Below are 25,029 nucleotides of genomic sequence, written 5' to 3'. Positions count from 1 at the left end.
TCTACGTTACATGTTGGTATTTGTACAGTATGTGTGTATCAGTTTGAGCTGTGTTATAATGTGTTATGTGTGTTTCAGTTTGAGGGCTGTAATAAGATGTGCATCTATAGTTTCAGTTTGAGGGATAATATACAATGCATTCGGAAAGTATTCGGACCCCTTGACTTTTCCACATTTTGTTACGTTACAGTCTTATTCTAAAATAGTTTTTTTCCCCTCACACAATACCCCATAATGAGAAAGCAAAAACAGTTTTTTTTAGATTTTTGCAAATGCATTAAAAAATGTAAAACTTAAATATCAAATTTACATAAGTATTCAGACCCTTTACTCAGTACTTTGTTGAAGCACCTTGGCAGCGATTACGGCCTCGAGTCTTCTTGGGTATGATCCTACAAGCTTGGCTCACCTGTATATGGGGAATTTCTCCCATTCTTCTCTGCAGATCCTCTCAAGCTGTGTCAGGTTGGATGGGGAGCGTCGCTGCACAGTTATTTTCAGGTCTATCGAGAGATTTTCGATCGGGTTCAAGTACGGGCTCTGGCAGGGCCACTCAAGGACAGTCAGAGACTTATCATTCAGAGACTTGGAAGGTGAACCTTCGCTCCAGTCTGAGGTCCTGAGCACTCTGGTGCAGGTTTTCATCAAGGAACTCTGTACTTTGCTCCATTCATCTTCCCCTCGATCCTGATTCGTCTCCCAGTCCCTGCCACCATGCTTGAGTAGGGATGGTGCCAGGTTTCCTTCAGACGTGACGCTTGGCATTCAGGCCAAAGAGTTCGATCTTGGTTTCATCAGACCAGAGAATCTTGTTTCGCATGGTCTGGGAGTCCTTTAGGTGCCTTTTGAAAAACTCCAAGCGGGCTGTCATGTGCCTTTTACTGAGGAGTGGCTTCCGTCTGGCCACTCTACCGTAAAGGCCTGATTGATGGAGCGCTGCAGAGATGGTTGTCCTTCTGGAAGGTTTTCCTATCTCCACAGAGGAACTCTGGAACTCTCTGGCTTGGTTTTTGCTCTGACTGTCAACTGTTGTCAACTGTGGGATCTTATATAGACAGGTTTTCATTTTGTTTTCATTTTGTCATTATGGGGTATTGTGTGTAGATTGATGAGGGGGGGGTAAATTATTTAATCAATTTCAGAATAAGGCTGTAACGTAACAAAATGTGGATAAAGGGAAAGGGTCTGAATACTTTCCTAATGTACTGTAAGTTTGAGCGTGTGTTGTAATGCGTTATGTGTGTTTCGGTTTGATGGGTATTATAAGACATTGTTAACCTCTGTTTCAGTTTGTGGGTTGTAATAAGGCCTACTCTTGGTATGGGTCTTGTGTGTTTCACCTTGAGCTGTGTTATGATGCTTTATGCGTTGTTTCAGTTTGAGGGCTGCAATAAGGCCTACTCTCGCCTGGAGAACCTGAAGACCCACCTGCGGTCTCATACAGGGGAGAAGCCGTACGTCTGTGAACACGAGGGATGCAACAAAGCCTTCTCCAACGCCTCGGACAGAGCCAAGCACCAGAACCGCACACACTCCAACGAGGTACAATCAATCAACCAATCAATCAATCAATCAACCAATCACACTAACTCCAACTGCTGACATCATCACCTGCTTAAAAGGATTGTTCACTCAAGTTATAGCTTTAAATTGTGTCACGAATAGCTGGCGAATGATCTATCAGCCTCGATTACATTGAAATCTATGATTTATCTCACAGATTTTTCTCGTGTTTTGACATCATGAGAGACTATTTGAAAGGCGGATGGCATAAGAAATAACTTAAAATAGCTACAAATGTCTGACATCTACCTGAATTCAAGTTTTGTTTCCGTGTCCAATCGTGTTGTGTCCTCCTGTCCCACGACAGAAGCCGTATGTGTGTAAGATCCCTGGGTGTACGAAGCGCTACACAGACCCCAGCTCTCTGCGGAAGCACGTGAAGACAGTCCACGGCCCTGAGGCTCACATCACTAAGAAGCACCGAGGGGACACTGGGCCCCGGCCGCCTGGCTCATCACTGACCCCCGGTGGACAGTCTGGTGAACTGCTGCTGGAGAAAGAGGAGACTAGACACAGGGAGGACTGCAAACTGCTGGCGCCTGAATCTGCTCTGGTGAGTGAGGGGAAGGGGAAGACGGCTCATAATAATGGCTGGAACGGAGCAAATGGAATGGCATCAAACACATCGAAACCATGTCTTTGATGTATTTGATACCATTCCACTCCAGCCATTACCACAAGCCCGTTCTCCCCAATTAAGGTGCCACCAACCTCCTGTGATTTAGACTGGAGAGCTGAGAATGAAATCATCTTCTGACTCAACTCCTGCTTTCTGTGCTGTCCCGCTGCTATAGAGTTCTTCCAAATGGTTTAAGCTACATGTATTAAGCTACATTATCATCTCTCCAGAAGTCTCAGCCCAGTCCGGGTGGCCAGTCGTCCTGCAGTAGCGAGCGTTCTCCGCTGGGGAGCGCGAACAACAACGACAGTGGTGTGGAGATGAACCTGAACGCAGCAGGGAGCCTGGAGGACCTGACCGCTCTGGAGGACGGAGGGGCGGGAGGAGGAGGTGAAGCTGGGGGAAGAGGGCAGGGCATGGCAGGAATGGGGGGCACGTCGGCTCAGGCCCTAAAGAGACTAGAGAACCTGAAGATAGACAAGCTGAAACAGATCAGAAGGCCCACTCCACCTGGACGCTGTGGTCGGAGTAGCAAGCTACCAGCACTCACAGGTTTGTAAAGTCGCTTGTAGAGGAAGAACGATGGTTGAACCAGTGATTTTAAACCTGGTCCTTGTCTATAGAGGACCTCGTCCTCTATAGACAAGGATTTACCTAGAATCAGACCTGGGAGTAAGATGCTGAGCTTGGATTCAGTTCACAATACTTATGCTTTCTTCTTGAACAGCCCTTGAAGAGTGAGGCTAACTAAAATGTATGTGTTACCCTTCCAATGAGCTTATCATATAAACTACAATGCGAAAAGTACGGTTTACTTCACTTTTAATCAGGTCAGCACAGGTAACAGCCGTTTACAGTCTTTCTTTCGTTTTTCATTCTTACTCTTCCCAATTCACTTAAACTATATTTCTTTATTTCCCATGGGCTTCACCAGAGTACCCCCTAGTGGCTGGAATACAAGTGTATTAAGCCTCTTACAACACCCCCCTGCAAAAACGAAATGTTGTCCCAAACATTTCACTGGCCTCAAAACAAACAGATGATGTAAGTACTGGTCATGAGAACAACAGAAAAAACTGGCCTAACAGCCATATAACTATCTAGACATGACCAGTCTGCCTTTATAGGCAAAGACGCAACCCCCACTAAACATTATCACACTGTGATTACTAAAGGTAAACGAGAAAATATATACACATCAGAACATCTCTAGTTGGTATCCTGATAAGAGCTTGGCAGCCCTAAAGTGTTATAGGTTAGAATGTCTCTGGGCCTCCTCTGCCGGGCTGAACGGCAAGGTCATGGGTGACCCCAATGAATCAGTGTCCACTTCATCATGAGATGATTGAGTCTCTGAGCCCTCAGCCTTTTCCATATTTACCCCTGTCCTCTCCGGGCTCTCTCTGAGGACTGGCTGGCACTCCTTCACAGTGAAGTTTCTATCAGTCTGGCCCCGTTCCTCACTATTATCTGATAATAGTTGTGTGCTACTCTGTCTGCTCTCTTCATCCCTACGTGGCCTATTGATGAATACTGGATAAGAATCCTCATCCGAGCTCTCAGACTCAGCGCTCTCCCCATTTTGCTGCTTTTGCTGGGGTGGATCCCTTCTCCACAGACCTCTACTGGGTGTTTCAACAGGTTCCTCAAATGGTAGGGAATTACATGACATGAGCATATTGCGATGCAGAACCCCGGGCCCTGCCTGTACCCCTCTCCGGTTTGACCTCATAGACAGGGCTGTCATCACCTTTCCTGGTTACCACCACATGTATTTGGTCCTCCCAGTGTGATCTTATCTTTCCCGGCCCCCCACGTTCTGACATGTTCCTCACCAGTACACGAACCCCTGAGACCAGAACCGAACTCGTTTTCTTCTGATCGTAGTAGGCTTTTCCCTTTGCTGTTGATTTCTCCATGTTTCTACTGGCGATGTCATAGGCTATACGTACAGTTCTCAAAGGCTCTGAATAACTAATTTTCAAACTCTTTTCCCTGATCATGATGGATTTTTGACACAAAGCCAAACTTTGGGAAAAAATCATCAAAAAGCTTTTTTGCTGCAGTTTTCCCTGACTTATTTCCGGTGGGGTAGGTTTGTGCAAATTTTTGTAAAGTTATCTAAAATAACTCAAATGTACTCATAGCCCCCTCTGCTTTTCTCCAAATGTACATAGTCAATTGAAATCACCTGGAAAGGAGCTGTAGCTCGTACATGTTGCATTGAGGCCCTAGTTATTACACTGGGTTTCTTTTGTTTGATACACTTACACACTTTGGTGATAAAGTGTTCAATGTCATGTTGCATGCGCGGCCAATAAAAGCGTTCTCGTGCTAAGTTCAACACTCTTTCTGTTCCTAGATGGGCCATTTCAGTGTGTAAGCACTTGTAAATCAGTGTTCTATACTGACTTGGTACCACAACTTGTGTCCTTTCTGCTGTTTTGGTGAGATATGGAGCCTGTTCCACTCTTGCAGTAACTGTTTGACTTTGTATGACTCTTGTTGACATTCTGCTGGTTTAGGCTTAGTCCTTTGACTTTTCAGTTCCAATATTTTCGATACAGCCGCATCCTTTAACTGAGCCTGCATGATATCGTGTGGAGACAGTCAGTCGGTCTGTAACTGTCCCCCCCCCCACCATGACAGCTCATCTTGCACTGATGGCCTTAGTGTGACCGTGGATTTCCACGTTACACAGTCATTCTGTTGTGTCTGAACATTATTGAGTGTTGCTTTGACCATTTCAAGTGAGTGTTTCTCTGTGCATTCTTCCATGTAATGTTCAGCATGCAAAGGAGAGCGTGACAGAAAGTCTGCGTCATTGTTTACCTTTCCAGGACGATACTTCAGTGTGAGATTAAAGTCAGACAGCTCCGCCACCCAGCGATGACCGGTGGCATTCAGTCTTGCTGTAGTTAGTACATAGGTCAAGGGGTTATTATCACTGTACACTGTCACAGAGGGAGCATAAAATAGGTCATCTCAGAACCACTCAGTCACTGTCCATTTGAGGGCCAAGAATTCCAGTTTCCCTGAGCGAAGGTGATAGTTTCTCTCTGCTTGAGTCAGGGTGCGGGAGCCATATCCAATGACTCTCAGTTTGCCACTTTGTCGTTGGTATAACACCCCTCCCAATCCCTCTTCGGAGGCATCAACATGCAGGATAAAAGGGTCCTTGAAATCTGGGTAAGCAAGCACAGGTGGATTAGTCAACACACTCAGCAAGTGTTCCAATGCTCTCTGGTGAGCATCCTCCCATATAACTTTCTGGTGGGGCAGAGCCTGTCCCGACTGCATAGCTACCTTGGTCCTTCGCTTCCCGGATGCTGGGGTCTTCGTCTTCACTGCTAGTAAGTCATAGAGACATTTAGCATGTTGTGAGAAGTTCTGTACATAACCCCTGTAGTACCCTAGAAACCCCAGTAGTTTCCTCAGCTCTCTCACGTTTGTTGATGGCCTGTTTACCAGTTCTTGCACTGCTACAATTTCTTCAACATCCATTCTGTAACCCTCAGCAGAAATTATTTTTCCTAAATAACAGACCTCATTCTTGAATAGGTCACACTTATCAGCCCTGAGTTTAATACCCCATTTCTTTTGCTGCCTGCCTGAGTACCTGACGGACATCTTCCACATGTTGTTCAAATGACTGACTAAAAATAAGAAGGTCATCCAAATATGGTATACAGATTCTATCTCTTATCCCCTCTCAACTTTCCTCCATGCTTCGTTGGAAGGCAGAGGGGCTGTTTGATAAGCCAAAGGGAATTCTATTCCATTCATATAAGGCCCAAGGGGTGCTGAAGGCAGTGTATTTTCTGGACTCCTCTCCCACAAAGCCTTGGTGGTATGACTTTCCTTGATCTAAAACTGTAAACCATGAGTTTCCTCGCAAACCATCAAGTATTTCCTGTATACAGGGTATGGGATGCCTGTCCAGAACAGTCTTCTTGTTTAATCCCCTGTAATCAACACAAAGTCTTAAACTCCCATCCTTTTTACGTACGCAGACCAAAGGTGATGTGTATGAGGAAGTTGACTTCCTGATGAAGTTTTTTTTCAGGAGCCCCTGAAGGTGGCTTTTCACCTCAGCATACAAGGGGCGTGGCACACCGTTGTATCTCTTTGCCACTGGTATGTTATCAGTCAATGTAATCTCCATTCTGAGATTTTCAATACACCCTATGTCCATGTCATCTTTGGCGAAAACAGCTGATTCCTCTCTGAGCATCCGTTTGACTAATTCTTGTTGTTCTTGGCTCAAGTGCTGGACCTCTACAGGTGGGTCCCACCACTCTATTTGACCGTTATCAGGGCCAGGCTCCAGTGGGGATCTGTCCTGAACCTGTGCTACAGTAACCTTTTCTCCCCTGGGCACAAGAACCGGGTGACACGCTACTACTCTCTGTAATGTCCCTATCACTGTTTGTCTTGGTAAGGTAATGTCATGTTTGGTAGTATTCACTAATGCAATGTCAACTTTTCGAGATGGCCGTTTTGATGTTTTCACGACCTGGCTTTGTAGGTCCAGGCCCCAGATCACTCTCAAGTCCGGTTCAAATAACACAATTTCATCATTGAAGGGAGCCACTCTTGGGATACAGGGATGAATCCATTTTGTTTGTCCACCTGGAATGACAACGTCACGTCTGCCTGCTGTAAGCAAGCATTCCTCCGTGTATTCTGAGTGCTGAAGCAGATTGAGTAGAGTCTTTGCCTTTCCCTGTCCTAGCTCAAGTGCATTTCTAAGCATCTTTACTGTATACATCAGCTCTGAGGGCTCCTTGTTACTTTTTGTTTGAACTATTTCTTCAATTACATTAAACCCAATGATTGGTTTCTCCAGGCTTTCATTTGTGACTAATATCGGAACCCTCGACTGTTTTCCTGCAATGACCTCAGCTTTGGAATCAAGCAAACTAAAGCAAATGTCCATCTAACCCAGCAAGGGAATTTCAGTGCCATTGGCTGCCCTCAGATCCAGTTTCTCTGTATTGCCCATGATTTCTGCCAGTGGTCTAATTTGTGTGCATGGCAAATGACATTTTCTCCATTCCTCACTTATGATGGATACCTGAGCCCCTGTGTCCCATAGTGCTAGAGACTTTACACCCTCCATATAACACCACACTTGACATTTTTTACCAATGAGCTGTGCTATATTACAATGTCCTGTGTCATGGGACAAGGGGAGTTGTAAGACTGCTCACAAGACTGACCACATGTTGGTTGGTGCTGTTTCCAATGATCCTGTTGGCACACTTTGGAACAGCAGGCAGCTTTATGACACAATGAACACAACTTCAACTCTGAGTTTCTCTCTACCTTTGCACTGCAACACTGGATGGAACTAGATGTATCTGAGGTCACTCCCCGTTTCATGGTTGTGACCCCCAGGCGTTTCCCGATGGATGTGCGTTGCCCCTGATCCACATTTGTAGCAACGATGGCAAGTCTGTTGACCAGTCTCATAACAACTTTTGCATTTTCTTTTCTCCCTGTTGGTTGGACTTGGTTTTCTGTTGGAGCGATTCCTAACTGAACTGTCACCCTGGCCCTGCACTGACTGTACTAATGAGGCAACCTGACAGGTCAGTTCTTTGATTGCTTCATTGCTCGCATCAATTTTACTCAGGAGAGGATTATATTTATTTTGTTTTCGGACTGTGGTCTGTGAGGGCTCTGCCTGTGCACATTCCTCTCCGCTATCCCCGTTATCCTCACTCTGTACTGCGTTCGCTCGTGTGGGTGTGAACTTACGGGAAGTCCTGGCCTTTTGTATGCGTTCGCTTTCATTGCTCTGGGCAATTTGAATTTTCTCAAGCAACAGTTCATCACGGGTGTTAATATTCTGGAGATGCACTCTAATCTCTGCCCTGACGTTATCATTTGTTAATCCTGTAACAATGGCCTGTAGGCATTGACTCTTGACTAACTCTGTGCCATATTTCAGTTCTGATTGGGCACGAGCTGAGGCTGATAACACTTTCTGTGTCAGGTCAAGGACTCGGACTAGGAAGTCCAAGGCAGACTCTCCCGGCTCTTGTGTCGCTTCAGTCAACTTGTGATACAGTTCAGTAGCATCCTTCTCTGCATATTGTGTCCTCAAGATTTGCCTTAGGGTGTAGAGTGTCATGTCTGTTTTTCCCTCCAGATAACTCCTCATCTTAAGCCCTGGGCTCACAGCTCTGGTTACTGCTTCTATGATTTCTAATGCATGGTACCCTTTTCTCCGTCCATTTTCAATCTGATGTTCTAGGCTGCTAAAGCTGATCATTTTGATTCTGATCTCTGATCTGTCCATGAATTTTAAAGTCTTTATAACTGGACATACTCCATTCGCTCTCTGTGGCGGGTGCCTTTCTGGAGCTGAGACCACTTCTCTGCTGGGCTGAGTCCATGAACTCTGTTTGATTTCATCCAACAACGTTTCCCTCTCTCGGCTCATATGTCCTACTCACGTGGCAACAACGACAATGCAGGCAATGGCAAGACAGCTACACTCCGTTAGGTGGTTAGCCTGCTAACGTTATCTAGCTAGCTACCCTCCCAATGTCTCTCACTCGTTGTTCGTTCCAGGAATATGGGCCGGTGCTCACATGAAAATAAATCTCAGCAGTGCCTCCAAATTTGTTACCCTTCCAATGAGCTTATCATATAAACTACAATGCGAAACGTACGGTTTACTTCACTTTTAATCATGTCAGCACAGGTAACAGCCGTTTACAGTCTTTCTTTAGTTTTGATTCTTACTCTTCCCAATTCACTTAAACTGTATTTCTTTGTTTCCCATGGGCTTCACCAGTGCCCCCTAGTGGCTGGAATACTACTGTATTAAGCCCCTTACATATGCACTACAGTGCATAGATGATATCGACTGAAGCAAAAAAAATGACATTCACTCTCAAATTGTAGCAGTATTTTCTGTGCCAGTCATTTAACCTGATGATTCTCATCCTGTCTTGTTTCTCCAGGTTGTCCAGGAGAGATGATGGGAGGGATGTGTAGTCCCTCGCCCCTCCTCTCCAACCGCCGCGTCATGGAACTGTCCAATCACGAGCTGGGCGGCGTACCCTCTGGCATGCCCCCCCCTATCAGTGACCGGAGGGGGAGTGGCACCAGCAGCCTGAGCTCTGCCTACACAGTGAGCCGCCGTTCTTCCATGGTGTCCCCCTACCTCTCTAGCCGGCGCTCGAGCGAGGTCTCCCAGTTAGGAGGAGGTGGAGGAGGTAATATTTGTGTTTTGTAACTGTCTTCTTTTAATTGTTACATGTTATTTGTTTACCCTTGGAGGACCACTTTGTAAACAACTGTTTTAATTCATGTTTTTAAAGAGATTCTCTTGTACCTTTGTATACTTTTTAGCCAGTAGTTCTGAAAGTAGTACTCATGAGCCAAAATTTGTCTCCCGGGGGATATATGTGCAGATACAGTACCAGTCAAAAGTTTGGACACACCTACTCATTCAAGGTTTTTTCTTTATGTTTACTATTTTCTACATTGTAAGTGTTAAACAAATCAAAATATATTTTATATTTTTGATTCGTCAAAGTAGCCACCCTTTGCCTTGATGACAGCTTCGCACACTCTTTGCAAAAGGGAATCTCAAATATATTTTGATTTGTTTAACACTTTTGGTTACTACATGATTCCATATGTGTTATTTCATAGTTGTGATGTCTTCACTATTATTCTACAAATGTATAACAGTCAAAATAAAGAAACACCCTTGAATGAGTAGGTGTGTCTAAGCTTTTGACTGGTACTGTATATGTGCAACATGTCATTGCTCTCTCGCTCTGGTGTGTGTGCATGTTGCTAGCTGTCACTCAAATGGTGAGGGGCTGAAGCTCATTGGCTAGAACTTGTGTTTTTTACATTGGATAAAAGTAGAGACACAGAGCTAGAAAATGGTATATGATACACTACAGTTGAGGAACAATGGGAAAGTAATTATGCTTTGGAAGTTGATAAACATGTAACCTCAATTTTGAGAAAATGGCTCCTGAATGTTTTGGCACACCTACTGGGCAGGTCTTCTTTCTCTACACCCATTCAGCATCGTTCACACCCTCTAAAGCCTTAGCCCCACCCATATCTTTAAGGATTCACATGTGAGGCCGTGTACTAAACAACCAAAGTTTCAAGACTAAAGCCTGGTTTACACTACGGGTGTGTTCGTACATTTAATCTGGAGTGCCAGAGTGTGCTCAGATTGCGCTCTGGGTGTTCCTAAATCCAGAGCGTTGTCAGATTGTCCATTCGTAAATTCAGAGCGTTTCGCTCTCGTAGCATTCAGAGCGCACACTGGACACTCTGGCCGAGGAGTAGGGTTGATCTGAGCGTTCTGACCTAACTACAGCAGTCAAGCATCCAAGTTAACTGGCTAACCTTGACTAGCTACTTCCAGACACAAATGAGAGAACAGCTCACTGACCATTTTACTCGCCCTAGCAGAGCTGGTGAGGCTGTTTTTATGTTATCCAGAGTGTTGGTGACATCAACTGTGCTTCTGGCAACAATATAATTATGCTTTTTTGCCAACGTTTACTGACACCGGCCATATTCAACGGGTGTTGAGCGTTCGTAAATTCGTCAGTTATTCTCCAGTTATTTACCAGCTACATCTATCAACAGTTGTATCAGTGACATCATTAACATTCTACTGAAATTGTTACTTGCATAGTGCGGTCTTTTGTTCAGACAATGAACCATAATCCCAACTCATAACGTTACTACCTTGCATGAATCTGTAGGTAGCTAACCAACCAGGTTCAATGTTACCTAACTCAGCAAAAAAATAAACGTCCTCTCACTGTCAGCTGCTTTTATTTTCAGCAAACTTAATGTGTGTAAATATTTGTATGAAAATAACAAGATTCAACAACTGAGACAAACTGAACAAGTTCCACAGACATGTGACTAACAGAAATTGACAGTCAGTATCTGGTGTGGCCACCAGCTGCATTAAGTACTGCAGTGCATCTCCTCCTCATGGACTGCACCAGATTTGCCAGTTCTTGCTGTGAGATGTGACCCCACTCTTCCACCAAGGCACCTGCATGTTCCTGGACATTTCTGGGGGGAATGGCCCTAGCCCCCACCCTCCGATCCAACAGGTCCCAGACGTGCTCAATGGGATTGAGATCTGGGCTCTTCGCTGGCCATGGCAGAACACTGACATTCCTGTCTTGCAGGAAATCACGCACAGAACAAGCAGTATGGCTGGTGGCATTGTCATGCTAGAGGGTCATGTCAGGATGAGCCTGCAGGAAGGGTACCACATGAGGGAGGAGGATGTCTTCCTTGTAATGCACAGCACTAAGATTGCCTGCAATGACAACAAGCTCAGTCCGATGATGCTGTGACACACCGCCCCAGACCATGACGGACCCTCCACCTCCAAATCAATCCCACTCAAAAGTACAGGCCTCGGTGTAACGCTCATTCCTATGACGATAAACGTGAATCCGACCATCACCCCTAGTGAGACAAAACCGCGACTCGTCAGTGAAGAGCACTTTTTTCCAGTCCTGTCTGGTCCAGCGACTGTGGGTTTGTGCCCATAGGTGACGTTGTTGGAGGTGATGTCTGGTGAGGACCTACCTTACAACAGGCCTACAAGCCCTCAGTCTAGCCTCTCTCAGCCTATTGCGGACAGTCTGAGCACTGATGGAGTGATTGTGCGTTCCTGGTGTAACTCGGGCTGTTGTTGCCATCCTGTACCTGTCCCGCAGGTGTGATGTTCGGATGTATCGATCCTGTGCAGGTGTTGTTACACGTGGTCTGCCACTGCGAGGACGATCAGCTTTCCGTCCTGTCTCCCTGTAGCACTGTCTTAGGCGTCTCACAGTACGGACATTTCAATTTATTGCTCTGGCCACATCCTCATGCCTCCTTGCAGCATGCCTAAGGCACGTTCACGCAGATGAGCAGGGACCCTGGGCATCTTTCTTTTGGTGTTTTTCAGAGTCAGCAGAAAGGCCTCTTTTAGTGTCCTAAGTTTTCATAACTGTGACCTTAATTGCCTACCGTCTGTAAGCTGTTTGTGTCTTAACGACCGTTCCACAGGTGCATGTTCATTAATTGTTTATGGTTCATTGAACAAGCATGGGAAACAGTTTTTAAACCCTTTACAATGAAGATCTGTGACGTTATTTGGATTTTTATGAATCATCTTTGAAAGACAGGGTCCTGAAAAAGGGATGTTTCTTTTTTTTGCTGAGTTTAGCTAACATTAGGCTATAACTAGCAATGCAAATGGCTCTGAGATAAGAATAATATAACTACACAGATCATACATGTAACGTTAGCTAGCGAGCCTGCCAGCTAACGTTAGCTAGCTAGCTAACAGTACACTAACTTGAAATGAAAACGACTTTCTGATCAAATTAGAAATGTGTAATATTTGAAAATGTAGCCATCTTACCCGTATACATGGACTGACGCTTCTCCCTCTCTGCCACGGATGCTATGGTTGCCCTTAGTTTGAAGATGTATTCCGGAGACAGGTGTTTTATACAGCAGCCTTCTGTGTGTTCTCTTTTCAACTCCCTCTGCATATTTGCATCCAAACGCTAGAATTTTCTCCATCTCCTTAGCCATCATGCTGTAATTCCACTGATTTCAAACCTCGGTCCTCCAGAAAGTGGAGAGCAACACTTATGCAGTTCAACTACGTGATACCTTTCAAAAAAGCGGCATTAGAAAGGATTGCCTTGGCCTCCCAAGAGGCGCAGCGGTCTAAGGCACTACAGTTCCGGGTTTAATCCTGACTGTGTCGCAGCATGCTGCGACCTGGAGACCCATGAGGCGGTGCACAACTGGACCAGCGTTGTCCGGGTTAGGGGAGGGTTTGGCCAGCTGGGATGTCCCTGTCCCATCGCGCTCGAGCGACTCCTTGTACCGGTCAGGTGCATGCACGCTGACTTCGGTCGCCAGCTGTACGGTGTTTCCTCCGACACATTGGTACTGCTAGCTTCCGGGTTAAGCAAGCAGTGTGTCAAGAAGCAGTGCAGCTTGGCGGGGTCATATTTTGGAGGACACATGGACATTTTAGCCAAAAATATACTTGCCTCTTGCTAGGAGGCTGAAACTTGGCTGCAAGTGGATCTTCCAGCAAGACAATAACCCCAAGCACACATCAAAGTCCACTAAGAAATGGTTAATGGACCACAAAATCAACATTTTGCAATGGCAATATTAGTCTCTGGACTTATACACCTCATTGAGAATCTGTGGTTTGAATTGAAGAGGGAAGTCCTTAAGCACAGACAAAGGATCAGGAAAGAGCACTTTTGACAACAACTTAGAGCGTATGACATCTGTTATTTACATCTGAAATAAGAACAGATATAACTTCTACCACTCAGGAGGTACAGCTGTTTTAGTAACCGCATCCACTACATTCATTAAGCTAACTTCCCACTGTTGAATTAACTTTCATAGAACTTGAAGAAATTTTAAATTTTTGCACTTGGGGAGCACAATCTAAGCATGAGACGATGAGTTAACATTGTGACTTTTGACACAAATCAGCTACTTTGACCATTTTCCCAACAAGCTAAATAAAAAGTTAGAGGGTACTTCTCCACTATTACAATCTGAAATCAGAATAGAAGCATATTTTACCAATCAAATCATAGCATTGGGGGACAGGGTTGGGTAATAATGGATTTCATGTAACAGGGACTATGGAACCAATTACAAATATGAACTGTAATCAGCTCGGATTACTTTTTCAAAATGTGTAATCGGATTACAGTTACATTCTTAAAGATGTCTTCCAGTGATTATTTTATTTTTAGTGTTTTTTAGACAACTGCAAACTTCAAGGAGTTGGTCTGATAGGAATCTGATGTCTTCGGCCTCCCCCCTTGCTTGAGGAACAATAGAGGAGCAGCCCTCCCACTTGTGCTATGTCATGATTTACCAGGACCACCTATTGAGAAGTAAACCAGGTGTTAAATGAGGTCAAAAGGAGGAATTTATTAAATTGTCAGCGTTGCTGTCATTTAGCGCACCCTCGAGACTTCTCACATGCTTAAAGATTTTATTGTTCTGCTGATTGCCCATCAAGGGTTGATAGCTAATTTTGTATTCCAACACGTTTAACCTCTAATTCCTCCCAAACCCGGATCCGGGAGCACCCCCCACAGTAAAAAAGCTGACGAGCATAGCCTAGCATAGCGTCAAGTAAATACTAGCATCTAAATATCATTAAATCACAAGTCCAAGACACCAGATGAAAGATACATATCTTGTGAATCCAGCCATCATTTCTGATTTTTAAAATGTTTTACAGGGAAGACACAATATGTAAATCTATTAGCTAACCACGTTAGCAAAAGACACCACTTTTTTACTCCACCAGTTTTTTACTCCATCAGTAGCCATCACTAATTCGACCAAATAAAGATATAAATAGCCACTAACCAAGAAACAACTTCATAAGATGACAGTCTGATAACATATTTATTGTATAGCATATGTTTTTTTAGAAAAATGTGCATATTTCAGGTATAAATCACAGTTCTACATTGCAGCTGCAATCTGAAATAGTGCCGAAGCTGCCAGAATAATTACATAGACCAACGTCAAATACCTAATTACTCATCTTAAAACATTTCTGAAAAATACACAGCGTACAGCAAATGAAAGCCCAACATCTTGTGAATCCAGCCAATGTCAGATTTTTTTAAAGTGTTTTACAGCGAAAACACAATATAGCATTATATTAGCTTAGCACAATAGCCAGAAACACAAGCAATTTACCAGCAGCACAGGTTAGCGATCGTAACAATACAGCAAAAGATATATAATTTTGGACTAACCTTGATATACTTCGTCAGATGACAGTCCTGTAACATCATATTACACAATGCATATAGGTTTTGTTCGAAAATGTGCATATTTAGCAGCACAAATCGTGGTTATACAATGTGATCAGTGGCAACAGGTCATGCATTCTGGCCGGCGCCATCTTGGAAAGGCACCTAATCTAATCAATAAATAATCGTAAACTTGACAAAAAAATACAGGTTGGACAGCAAATGAAAGATGCATTAGTTATTAATGCAACCGCTGAGTTAGATTTTTAAAATTAACGTTACTAGACATACAGTGTGCGTTACAGCCAGACTAGTGCCGCAATAATGGCGGACAAATGCGTTTACATTTTTCCACATAAATACGGAATAACATCATAAATAGCTCTTACTTTTGGACGAGCTTCCATCAGAATCTTGGGCAAGTGGTCCTTTGTCCAAAAGAATCGTTGCTTGGTTGTAAAACGTCGTCTTCAACTTCGGAATTAGCAGCTAACATTAGCTATGTGGCCACAACATGCCCAAATGTTCTAAGCGCAATACTAAGGAAATTCCGAAAATAGCAATATACTCGCATAAACTGATATAACTCGGTTTAAAATAACTTCGTTATGATGTTTCTAACACCTATATCGAATTAAATTACAGACGGATATAGCTAAGGCCGATAACTGAGCGTTTCAAAATGCCATCTTGAGGTCTTGCTTTGCGCAATGACGAACGTCGAAAAGAAAGCTCCCTTCGTTCCTTGGCCTTTTATAAGCTCTGAGAACTACGTAGAAACTCCATTCCACTTCTCATTGGTTACTGACATCCAGGGGAAGGCGGGTGCAGTTCATGTCGACCCATAGGATACATACAGAGCTTTAAACTGATCTGAGAACAGAGCCTCGTTTTCAGACCTTCGCAGTTCCTGTCATGGATTTCGCTGCAGAAAGAGTTCTGGTTCACCCACAGACATAATTCAAACGGTTTTAGAAACTAGAGATTGTTTTCTATCCAATAGTAATAATAATATGCATATTGTACGAGCAAGAATTGAGTACGAGGCAGTTTAATTTGGGAACGATAAATGTCCAAGTTGAAACAGCACCCCCTGTAGTGTCAAGAGGTTTTAATGAAAGCCCACTGGTCAATCAAACAGTCGTCTGGACATCTGAATAAAAGCTCAATGCAAAAAAGCAGAAAAAACACTATCGTCAACGCAACCACTGTTGTTACTGTAGAGAAGAGGGCCAAAGCTTTCTGTAGGTCTGAATATTATGTATCAACTTCATTTTGAACACCCCGGACATTCAAGGTGAGTGCATTGGCCTATTCATTCAATTGACTGATATAAATTACACTGCTAACTATAAGTAGCCTAAATATGAGTCTATATTATTTAGAGTAAATGATCTAGCTAACCATTTCCTCGGGTGGTGAATTAGCCCCAAATGAATTAGCCTATGTGATATTAGTGCCCAAAAAGATTTGTCTATCTCTATTGAACAAAAATTTGTATAAATCAGGAACCCTATTTTAGCAGTAAAATAATACAACAAAATTCATGACGATCACAGGTTTAGGTTGTGCTGCGCCATAAGCTGGGCCATCTCCTTGGCTGAAGGTAACTTCGGAAGAGGGATGAAATGAGCGGCCTTGGAGAATCTGTCAACCACCATCAGGATGGTGGTGTTGCCTTCTAACGGAGGAAGCCCAGTGACAAAATCCATGGAAATATGGGACCAGGGGCGATGAGGGACAGGGAGTGGCTGTAGGAGGCCAGACGGAGCTTGCCGCGGAGTCTTGCTTTGCGTGCATACCATCCATGTGGCGACGAAGGCCGAAACATCAGGAAACATGGTGGGCCACCAGAAGCGTTGACGGAGGAAAGTCAGGGTTCGACGAGTACCAGGATGACAGGTAAGCCTGGAGGAGTGAGCCCATTCCAGGACCTGAGACCAGACCAAGAACAAACAGCCGGTTAGCCCCCAAACAAGCGTCAATTCCCCAAACAGAAGCCGCCAAACAAGAGCAGGGAGGATGGTCTCAGATTGAGGGAGTGGCACTGTACAGTCAGGATAGAGCGTCCGGCTTCACATTTTTTGACACAGGGCGGTAGGAGATGGTGAAATTGAACCTGGTAAATAACAGAGCCCAACGAGCTTGCCTTGGGTTGAGGCGCATGTCAGTGCGGAGGTATTCTAAATTCTTATGATCCGTGAACCAGAAATGGATGTTCCGCCCCTTCCAGCCAGTGTCTCCACTCCTCCAGAGCCATCTTAACAGCTAGAAGTTCCCGGTTCCCAACATAGTTCCTCTCCGCAGAGTTGAGACGATGGGACATGAAGGCACATGGATGAAGCTTTTGGTCCTGGACGGATCGCTGGGAAAGAACGGCCCCTACTCCCATGTCGAAATCATCAACCTCAACCACAAACTGACGAGTCGGGTCCGGAAGGATGAGAGCAGTAGTAAATTGCTACTTTAGATCCCCCAAAAGCCTTGTCCGCTACTTGTGACCATGTGAACGGTACCTTGGGAGAGGGGAATGGAGAGAGGGGAGCCGCCAGGTTGTTGAAATGTGCAAATCCCAGAAACCGTTGTAGCTGCACCCTGGACGTGGGATGGGGCCAATCCACCACCACTCTCACCTTCTCTGGATCCATCTGAACATTCCCCTCAGCAATAATGTATCCCAGAGAGGAGGTAGTGGAGCGGTAGAACTCACTTCTCAGCCTTTGCAAACAACTGATTCTCCAGGAGGCGCTGAAAGACCTGTCGAACATGGAGAATGTTTTTTCTGGGCAGAACGAAAGAAAACCAGAATGTTGTTGAAGTAAACAAAAAAAAGGAGTCAACATATCCCGGAGCACATCGTTGAACAGGGCCTGGAAGACAGGGGGCGCGCTGGGGTGTCCAAACGGCATAACCAGGTACTCAGTGTCCACTGGCAGTGTTGAAAGCTGTCTTCCACTCGTCTCCTTCGCGTATCCGCACAAGGTGGTAGACATTTCGAAGGTCCAGTTTGGAAAAGATAGTAGCCCCCTGGAGAGGTTCGAAAGCTGAGGAGAGTGGTAGAGGGTACCGATTTTTAATCGTAACGTCATTAAAACCTCCAGGAGGTCATGATACTCTGCGGGCACGGCAGGAAGAGCCGAGGCCGTACTTATCCCTGGAGGCAGACGTTTCGGAGAAGACTGTCGCCTTTAGGCAGTGTTTATGGCAGAACGAGCTCCAACCCAGGATGAAACCCAATATCTGGATTGTGTTTCTGGAGCCAAGAAAAACCCAAAACAGCCATGTGAGGGGACTCAATGAGGAGGAGCTGAATTGACTCACTGTGATTTCCAGATATCTGCATATTAACGGGAACTGTGCTGTTCGTGACTCTAAAAATGGAGTGGTCGTCTAGTGTCCTGGCATCCATGGGAAGAGAGAGGAGTTGAGTAGGGAGACTTATTTCTGATACCAGGGTAGCATCCATGAAACTCATTTGCCCCAGAGCCAATAAGCACCCGGAGAGACTTAGAATGGTCTCCCCACAGCAAGCTCACATAAAAAGGAGTTTGGGTAATGGGACTTAGAGGGTTCCCAGTCAGACTCACCAGAGTACTTGTACCTACTAAGGATTCAGGTCTCTTTACTGGGAAGGTGGCTATGTAATGCCCTACAGCTCCACAATACAGACAACAATTAGAGCTTAGCCTGTGGAAACGTTTCCGCGGCGATAACCTAGCCCTTCCCAGTTGCATAGGTTCTTGTGTATCAAGCTCACCCATCATCGATGATTCTCGAGGGAGCTCAGGTGGCTTTGGATCCTCTCGGAAAAATAGCTTTCGGGGACTTCCGGATTCCTTGAAGATGAGTGAGGTACTGCGGATGAACTAGTGTGACCTAGGCCAGACCTCCTCTCACTCTTGCGTTCCCTTAGACATCAATTCAAATGGTGAGGGAATCGAGGTCTACCAGTAATTCCTGAGCAGCTAGCTCATCTTTTATCACCTCGGATAGTCCGTGAAGGAAGGTATCGAAAAGGGACTCCGGATTCCAGGCACTCTCGGCGGCCATCGTGCGAAAAGCAACAGCGTAATCTGCCACACTACGGGAGTCTTGATGTAATTCAAGAGGTTTTTGGGCTGCCTCTCTCCCAGATACCAGACACCTTCCTCACCTCTTGAAAAATAAAGGAGAGCCGCACACTCTAGGAGCTCAGATGCAAAAATGTAATGTCCAACGTTTCGACAGACAAGCTGTCTTCATCAGGGTATAATGAAAAACACTGCGGGGTGACTCGTTTATATAGTGTCAAAAGACACACAGGTGTCTAATCATGGCCGGGTGTGGCCTGATATCATTCGTTAATTCTCATATATTAAAATAGCATACAAAAAACATAAATGGATAGCGTACGATCATAGATACAATTTGGCTATATAAGCCTACAAACATTTACAATAGCAAAATCACAATAATGGCTTCAGATCAAAGTCTATGTTGAGACTGAAGGGAGCAAGGGTCTTTAAATTAAAGATCCAGGCAGCCTCTCGTTTTAACAATAAATTATCGAGGTCACCCCCTCTCCTAGGGAGGGTGACATGTTCGATGCCAATATAACGTAGAGACGAAATCGAGTGGTTTGCTTCCAAAAAGTGGATCGCAACTGGGTAAGTCGAGTTTTTGCACCTAATGGTGCTACCTTCCTCACCTCTGTCATGAAATCCTCCAGATGATGACAAATGGTGGATTGTTGCTCCCAAACTGCCGTAGCCCAGGAGAGCGCCCTTCCCGACATTAACGTAATGATATACGCTATCTTCGATCGGTCCCAAGGAAACGAAGATGGCTGTAGCTCAAGAATAAGGGAGCACTGAGAACGAAAACCCCGGCAGGTACCAGGATCACCAGAATATCGCTCCGGAGGTGGTAAGCGGGGTTCTCAGGGGGAGCCGGGGTAATCTGTACAAACGCACCACTAATAGGAAAAAAGTTACTGGGTGGTTGTGGACTCTCAGAGGTGGCAGGCTGCCTATGAGCTAACTCCCTGATTTGCTCCATAATAGCCTTAAACCCTTGGTCGTGGCGTTCCATCACGTCCTGTAGTAGCTCCTCATGCCTCCCAATGGTGGCTCCCTGCAGGGAGACAGCGTGGCAGAGCTGGTCCAAGTCTGCTGGGTCTGTCATGGCCAGTTCGTACTATAAGGGCACAAGGCGAGACCTACATGCAGACACGGGAGGCAGATGGTTGGAGTCTGATATTTATTATAATCCAAAATGGTAGCCAAGAGAATGGTCATGGACAGGCAACAGGTCAAAACCAGTTCAGAGTCGAGGAGGTAGAGAGTGGCAGGCAGGTGTCGTGTCTTTGGCATCATTAAATTGAAGAATGTTATTTTATCAAATCAATTCTCTGTAATTATTATTATGTGATCAAACTAATCATGTAACTGTAATTAACTAGGATGTTTTCCTAATATAACTCTTCAGATATTTTAATATCTGATCAATTAGTCTTCTAGTAAATTAATTATTATTTACCTCACGTTAGTCTCATTCCAAACGTCGTAAATTGTTGGTTATCTGCACGAACCCAGCCTTTACTATGAATCATCCATACACCAATTGTCCAGCCTTTACTATGAATCATCCATACACCAATCCATACACCAATTGTCTTACTAACTAAATAATCACAGAAATGCATAAACACACAAACAGTAGATACGGTTACAAGGAAATGATAGCGGAGGTTCCCTAGTGGGCTAAGCCATTATGACGGCTTGGCGGACAAAGCGAAGTTGGTGTGGACTGAGAAGGGCGGGAAAGACAAAAAGGAGGTTCCACACAGTTGATAATTATATTAATTTAAATGCTAATCCTTTGCACATGAACGCTCAATCATTCAGGAATAATTGCAATCAATATATATTTACGCTCAGTGGGTCGTCGTGATCTCTGTTGGAATTGTCCGTCTTTCTGTCGGAGAGTTCGTCCGAGCGTCTCTCTCTACTTCCTTGAAGTCTTCCGTGGTTAGAATGCATACTTCAGAGTACCATTCAGAATTGTTCTCATAGAATAGATGTTTCGGCGGTTGTCGGCCTTCGCATCCAATTTCTAGCTGCAGACTTGTAATTAGTATATAAGATTTGCTCTTATTCTGTCTTAATCGATAGTCTCAGAGTTTAACCATTTCCCGCCATGTAGCCAATGCTCCACGTGGTATGGTTAGGAGTTCAACAACCATTACAACCTTAGCTTAGACTGAAGTTTTTGTGGTCTCTACTCAAACCTTTGCCCCCTCAGCTGACCGAGGTAAGCATGGTCTGACGAGGATTTCTTCACGTGGGGGTTTTATTCATAACAGTAGAAAAGGGCTGTCCCATGAGCCAGATCATGTCTGTGCTCATGGGGGCGGGCCAATGACTTAGTTAAACTTTAAAGGGAATACAATTCTCACATTAACGGTTCCACATCACCTTACATCATTTCACAAATAGTTTCATCTTTACTAATTCATTTTATACAATAATTAGACGCAAACCTCATAACGGAGGCACCTGTATAAACAGAGTTATGGTAATGTATTGTCTTTCATGAGGTCACAAACATGAAACAAAATGGACCGGGTCGTAGCTGGCTTCTACACCGACCGTTTACACATTCTCCAAAACATGGATATTGTTCAGTTATCAAGTTCTGTGATGTAGAAGGAGTTCCTTTGTTCTCCCTATGTGTCGCTTTCTGCATGGCCAGGGGGAGAGAGTCTCCTCCAGGAATTTACGACCTGAGATAACAGAACCTGGGTGTAGGAGAAGAGAGAGGGGGAAGGCACTCGCTATACCCAAAGAGGGCCACGTCATGACACAGGTCAAGTGTTACGAATCCCTTTGGCCCGACAGTCTGGGGGGGGATGGTAATGGGACCCGTAACACAACTCACGCAAATTATAACAGTGACAAACGGTGAGAACGAAATAACACAGCCAACTTAATTACCGTCAAACACTCAGGGTTTATTTCTAAACACACGGTAAAGGGGGGCAGGAAAAGGGGCTGAGCTGGACCCAAGGAAAGAAATAATAAGTATCCAAAAATACCCCTAAGTTAGACTTTCCTACTTCACCAACAGCTAACTAACCAAAAATACAGTGGGTGGTCCGCCCAGTTCTAACTAGTGTTTTTAACAAAGTTTACCTACGGGTAGTGTATGCCCCTGGGCGAACTGTCTGGTTACCCCCTTTTTCCACTATCAAAGAAACACTCAAACACCATAACAAAACCAATACTCACAGGTGGGGACAAAGTGACATGTAGTTGCAAACCACACAATGGATCTACAGACATATGGCATTGACAGAGAGATTGAGCTCTAGAGAAAACAACTGATAGGGTTTTTAAACCAAGGGAAAGGGACTGTGATTGGGTAAGGGAAAAGAAGCAGGTGTCTTCTGATTAGCGACTGATTGATGACTGATTGGGGAATGATGATGGTCACCTGTGAGTAGGGGAGAAGGAGAGAAAAGAAATACACACAGGATACACACAGAATACCTGTATCCGTAACATCAAGGCAGGCAGAATGGTCAGGCAGGCGGGTACAGAGTCCAGAAACAGGCAAGTGTCAAAACCGGGAGGACTATCAAAAAAGAGAATCGAAAAAGCAGGAGCACGGGAAAACCACGCTGGTTGACTTGAACATACAAGACGAACTGGCACCGAGAGACAGGAAACACAGGGATAAATACACCAGGGAAATATGCGACACCTGGAGGGGGTGGAGACAATCACAAGGACAGGTGAAACAGATCAGGGCATGACACTTTGGGCAATGAGGAGCTCGGGATCTTACCCCCACGGCCCTTTCCCCCACCCGTTTCCATGGCAATTCCATTGTTTTGATCGAGTTTGATTGACCTCTTTACCGCATTTATGCTTTCACACATATATAGAACATGTGAATTATAAGATCTTTCTGCTCTCACACTAGTCCCCAATTTGTAAATAGTCACGTTAGGCTACTAAACAAAATAATGCTATAGTTTCTATAGTGATCAAAAAGTAATCAATAATGTGTAATTTGGAGTAATCCAAAGGATTACGTTGCTGATTACTTTATTTTACATGTAACTGTAATCATTAACGGATTACATTTTGGGGGTAATCAGCCGAACAATGCTGAGGGAGCACATACAGTATGACTGATTATGCCACACAGCTCACTCCAACCCACTAAACTAACCCACTATAACAACACTCACTAACCAAACTACAATAGCGACCCCACTTACTATAGCTAACCCATCGCCTACATACAGTGCATTCAGAAAGTATTCAGATTATTATAAAAAGTATTCCGATTTTTTCCACATTTTGTTACGTTACAGCCTTATTCCAAAAATGGATTCCGTAGTTTTTCCCCCTCATCAATCAACACACAATAACCAACAATGACAAAGCTAAAACAGGTTTTTAGACATTTTTGCAAATGTATTACAAATGTAAAACTTAAATATCACATTTAAATAAATATTCAGACCCTTTACTCAATACTTTGTTGAAGCACCTTTGACAGCGATTACAGCCTCGAGTCTTCTTGGGTATGACGCTACAAGCTTGGCACAGTATTTGGGGCATTTCTCCCATTCTTCTCTGCAGATCCTCTCAAGCTCTGTCAGGTTGGATGGGGAGCGTCACTGCACAGCTACTTTCAGGTCTCTCCAGAGATGTTCGATCATGTTCAAGTCTGGGCTCTGGCTGGGCCACTGAATGACATTCAGAGACTTATCCGTTGTTCTGTCCTGTTGGAAGGTCCTGAGCAATCTAGAGCAATCTCCCAGTCCCTGTAGGGATGGTGCCAGGTAACCTCCAGACGTGACGCTTGGCATTCAGGCCAAAGAGTTCAATCTTGGTTTCATCAGGCAAACTCCAAGCGGGCTGTCATGTGCCTTTTACTAAGGAGTGGCTTCAGTCTGGCCACTCTACCATAAAGGCTTGATATGTGGAGTGCTGCAGAGATGGTTGTCCTTCTGGAAGTTTCTCCCATCTCCACAGAGGAACTCTGGAGCTCTGTCAGAGTGACCATCAGGTTCTTGGTCACCTCCCTGACCAAGGCCCTTCTCCCCCAATTGCTCAGTTTGGCCGGGCTGCCAGCTCTAGAAAGAGCCTTGGTTCTCCAAAACTTCTTCCATTGAAGAATGATGGAGGCCACTGTGTTCCTGGGGACCTTCAATGCTGCAGAAATGTTTTGGTATCCATCCCCAGATCTGTGCCTCGACACAATCCTGTCTCGGAGCTCTACGGAGAATTCCTTCGACCTCATGGCTTGGTTTTTGCTCTGACATGCACTGTCAACTGTGGGATCTTATATAGCCAGGTGTGTGCCTTTCCAAATCATGTCCAATCACTTGAATTTACCAAAGGGTTAGGGTTAGGGTTAGATACTGCATCTCCGTCTGTAAAACTCCTTGAGTGGTCTGGACCTGGCTGTTCTCTACCCAGGGCTCTGTACCTCCATCGGTACAATCAAGTTGTAGAACCATCTCAATGATGACCAATGGAAACAGGTTGCACCTGAGCTCACTTTCGAGTCTCATAGCAAAGGGTCCGAATACTTATGTAAATAAGGTATTTTTGTTAATATTTTTTTAATGTACAAAAATGTCTAAAACCTGTTTTCGCTTTGTCATAATGGGGTATTGTGTGTAGATGGACGAGGGGAAAATAATTGAATCAATTTTAGAATAAGGCTGTAACGTAACAAAATGTGGAAACAGTCAAGGGGTCTGAATACTTTCTGAATGCACTGTAACTAAAACATTCACTATTAGTACTGCAATATACTGCTACTAGTACTTCTGGGCTATTTACTACTAATAATACTACTATCTAGTCTCCCACTGAAGGCTCCAATCAATTATCTAGAAAACACTACTGCACCAGCCTAAATTTTTCAACACACACTAACTTCTAAACTTCTTCTTCCACTAGATGCACCATCATATTTCTCTCCCCAAACGATAGCTTAAAACTTTTCTAA

The 25,029-nt window shown here is 44.5% G+C and overlaps 1 protein-coding gene across 1 annotated transcript in view; it reads left to right on the top strand.

The window, feature by feature from the left end:
- Positions 1-25,029, top strand: part of LOC139535389 (zinc finger protein GLI1-like) — a 149,411-nt gene that overhangs the window by 112,935 nt on the left and 11,447 nt on the right. The window contains exons 10-13 of the mRNA XM_071334747.1: positions 1,378-1,542; positions 1,871-2,116; positions 2,413-2,734; positions 9,160-9,414. Coding sequence (XP_071190848.1) covers positions 1,378-1,542; positions 1,871-2,116; positions 2,413-2,734; positions 9,160-9,414 — 988 coding nt within the window. The remainder of the gene's footprint in view (positions 1-1,377; positions 1,543-1,870; positions 2,117-2,412; positions 2,735-9,159; positions 9,415-25,029) is intronic.

The sequence above is a fragment of the Salvelinus alpinus genome, chromosome 12 (genome assembly GCF_045679555.1).
Source record: "Salvelinus alpinus chromosome 12, SLU_Salpinus.1, whole genome shotgun sequence".
In the NCBI taxonomy this organism is placed as follows: domain Eukaryota; kingdom Metazoa; phylum Chordata; class Actinopteri; order Salmoniformes; family Salmonidae; genus Salvelinus; species Salvelinus alpinus.
The sequence above is the reverse complement of the archived record's forward strand: the minus strand, read 5'-3'. Positions and strand labels throughout refer to the sequence as shown.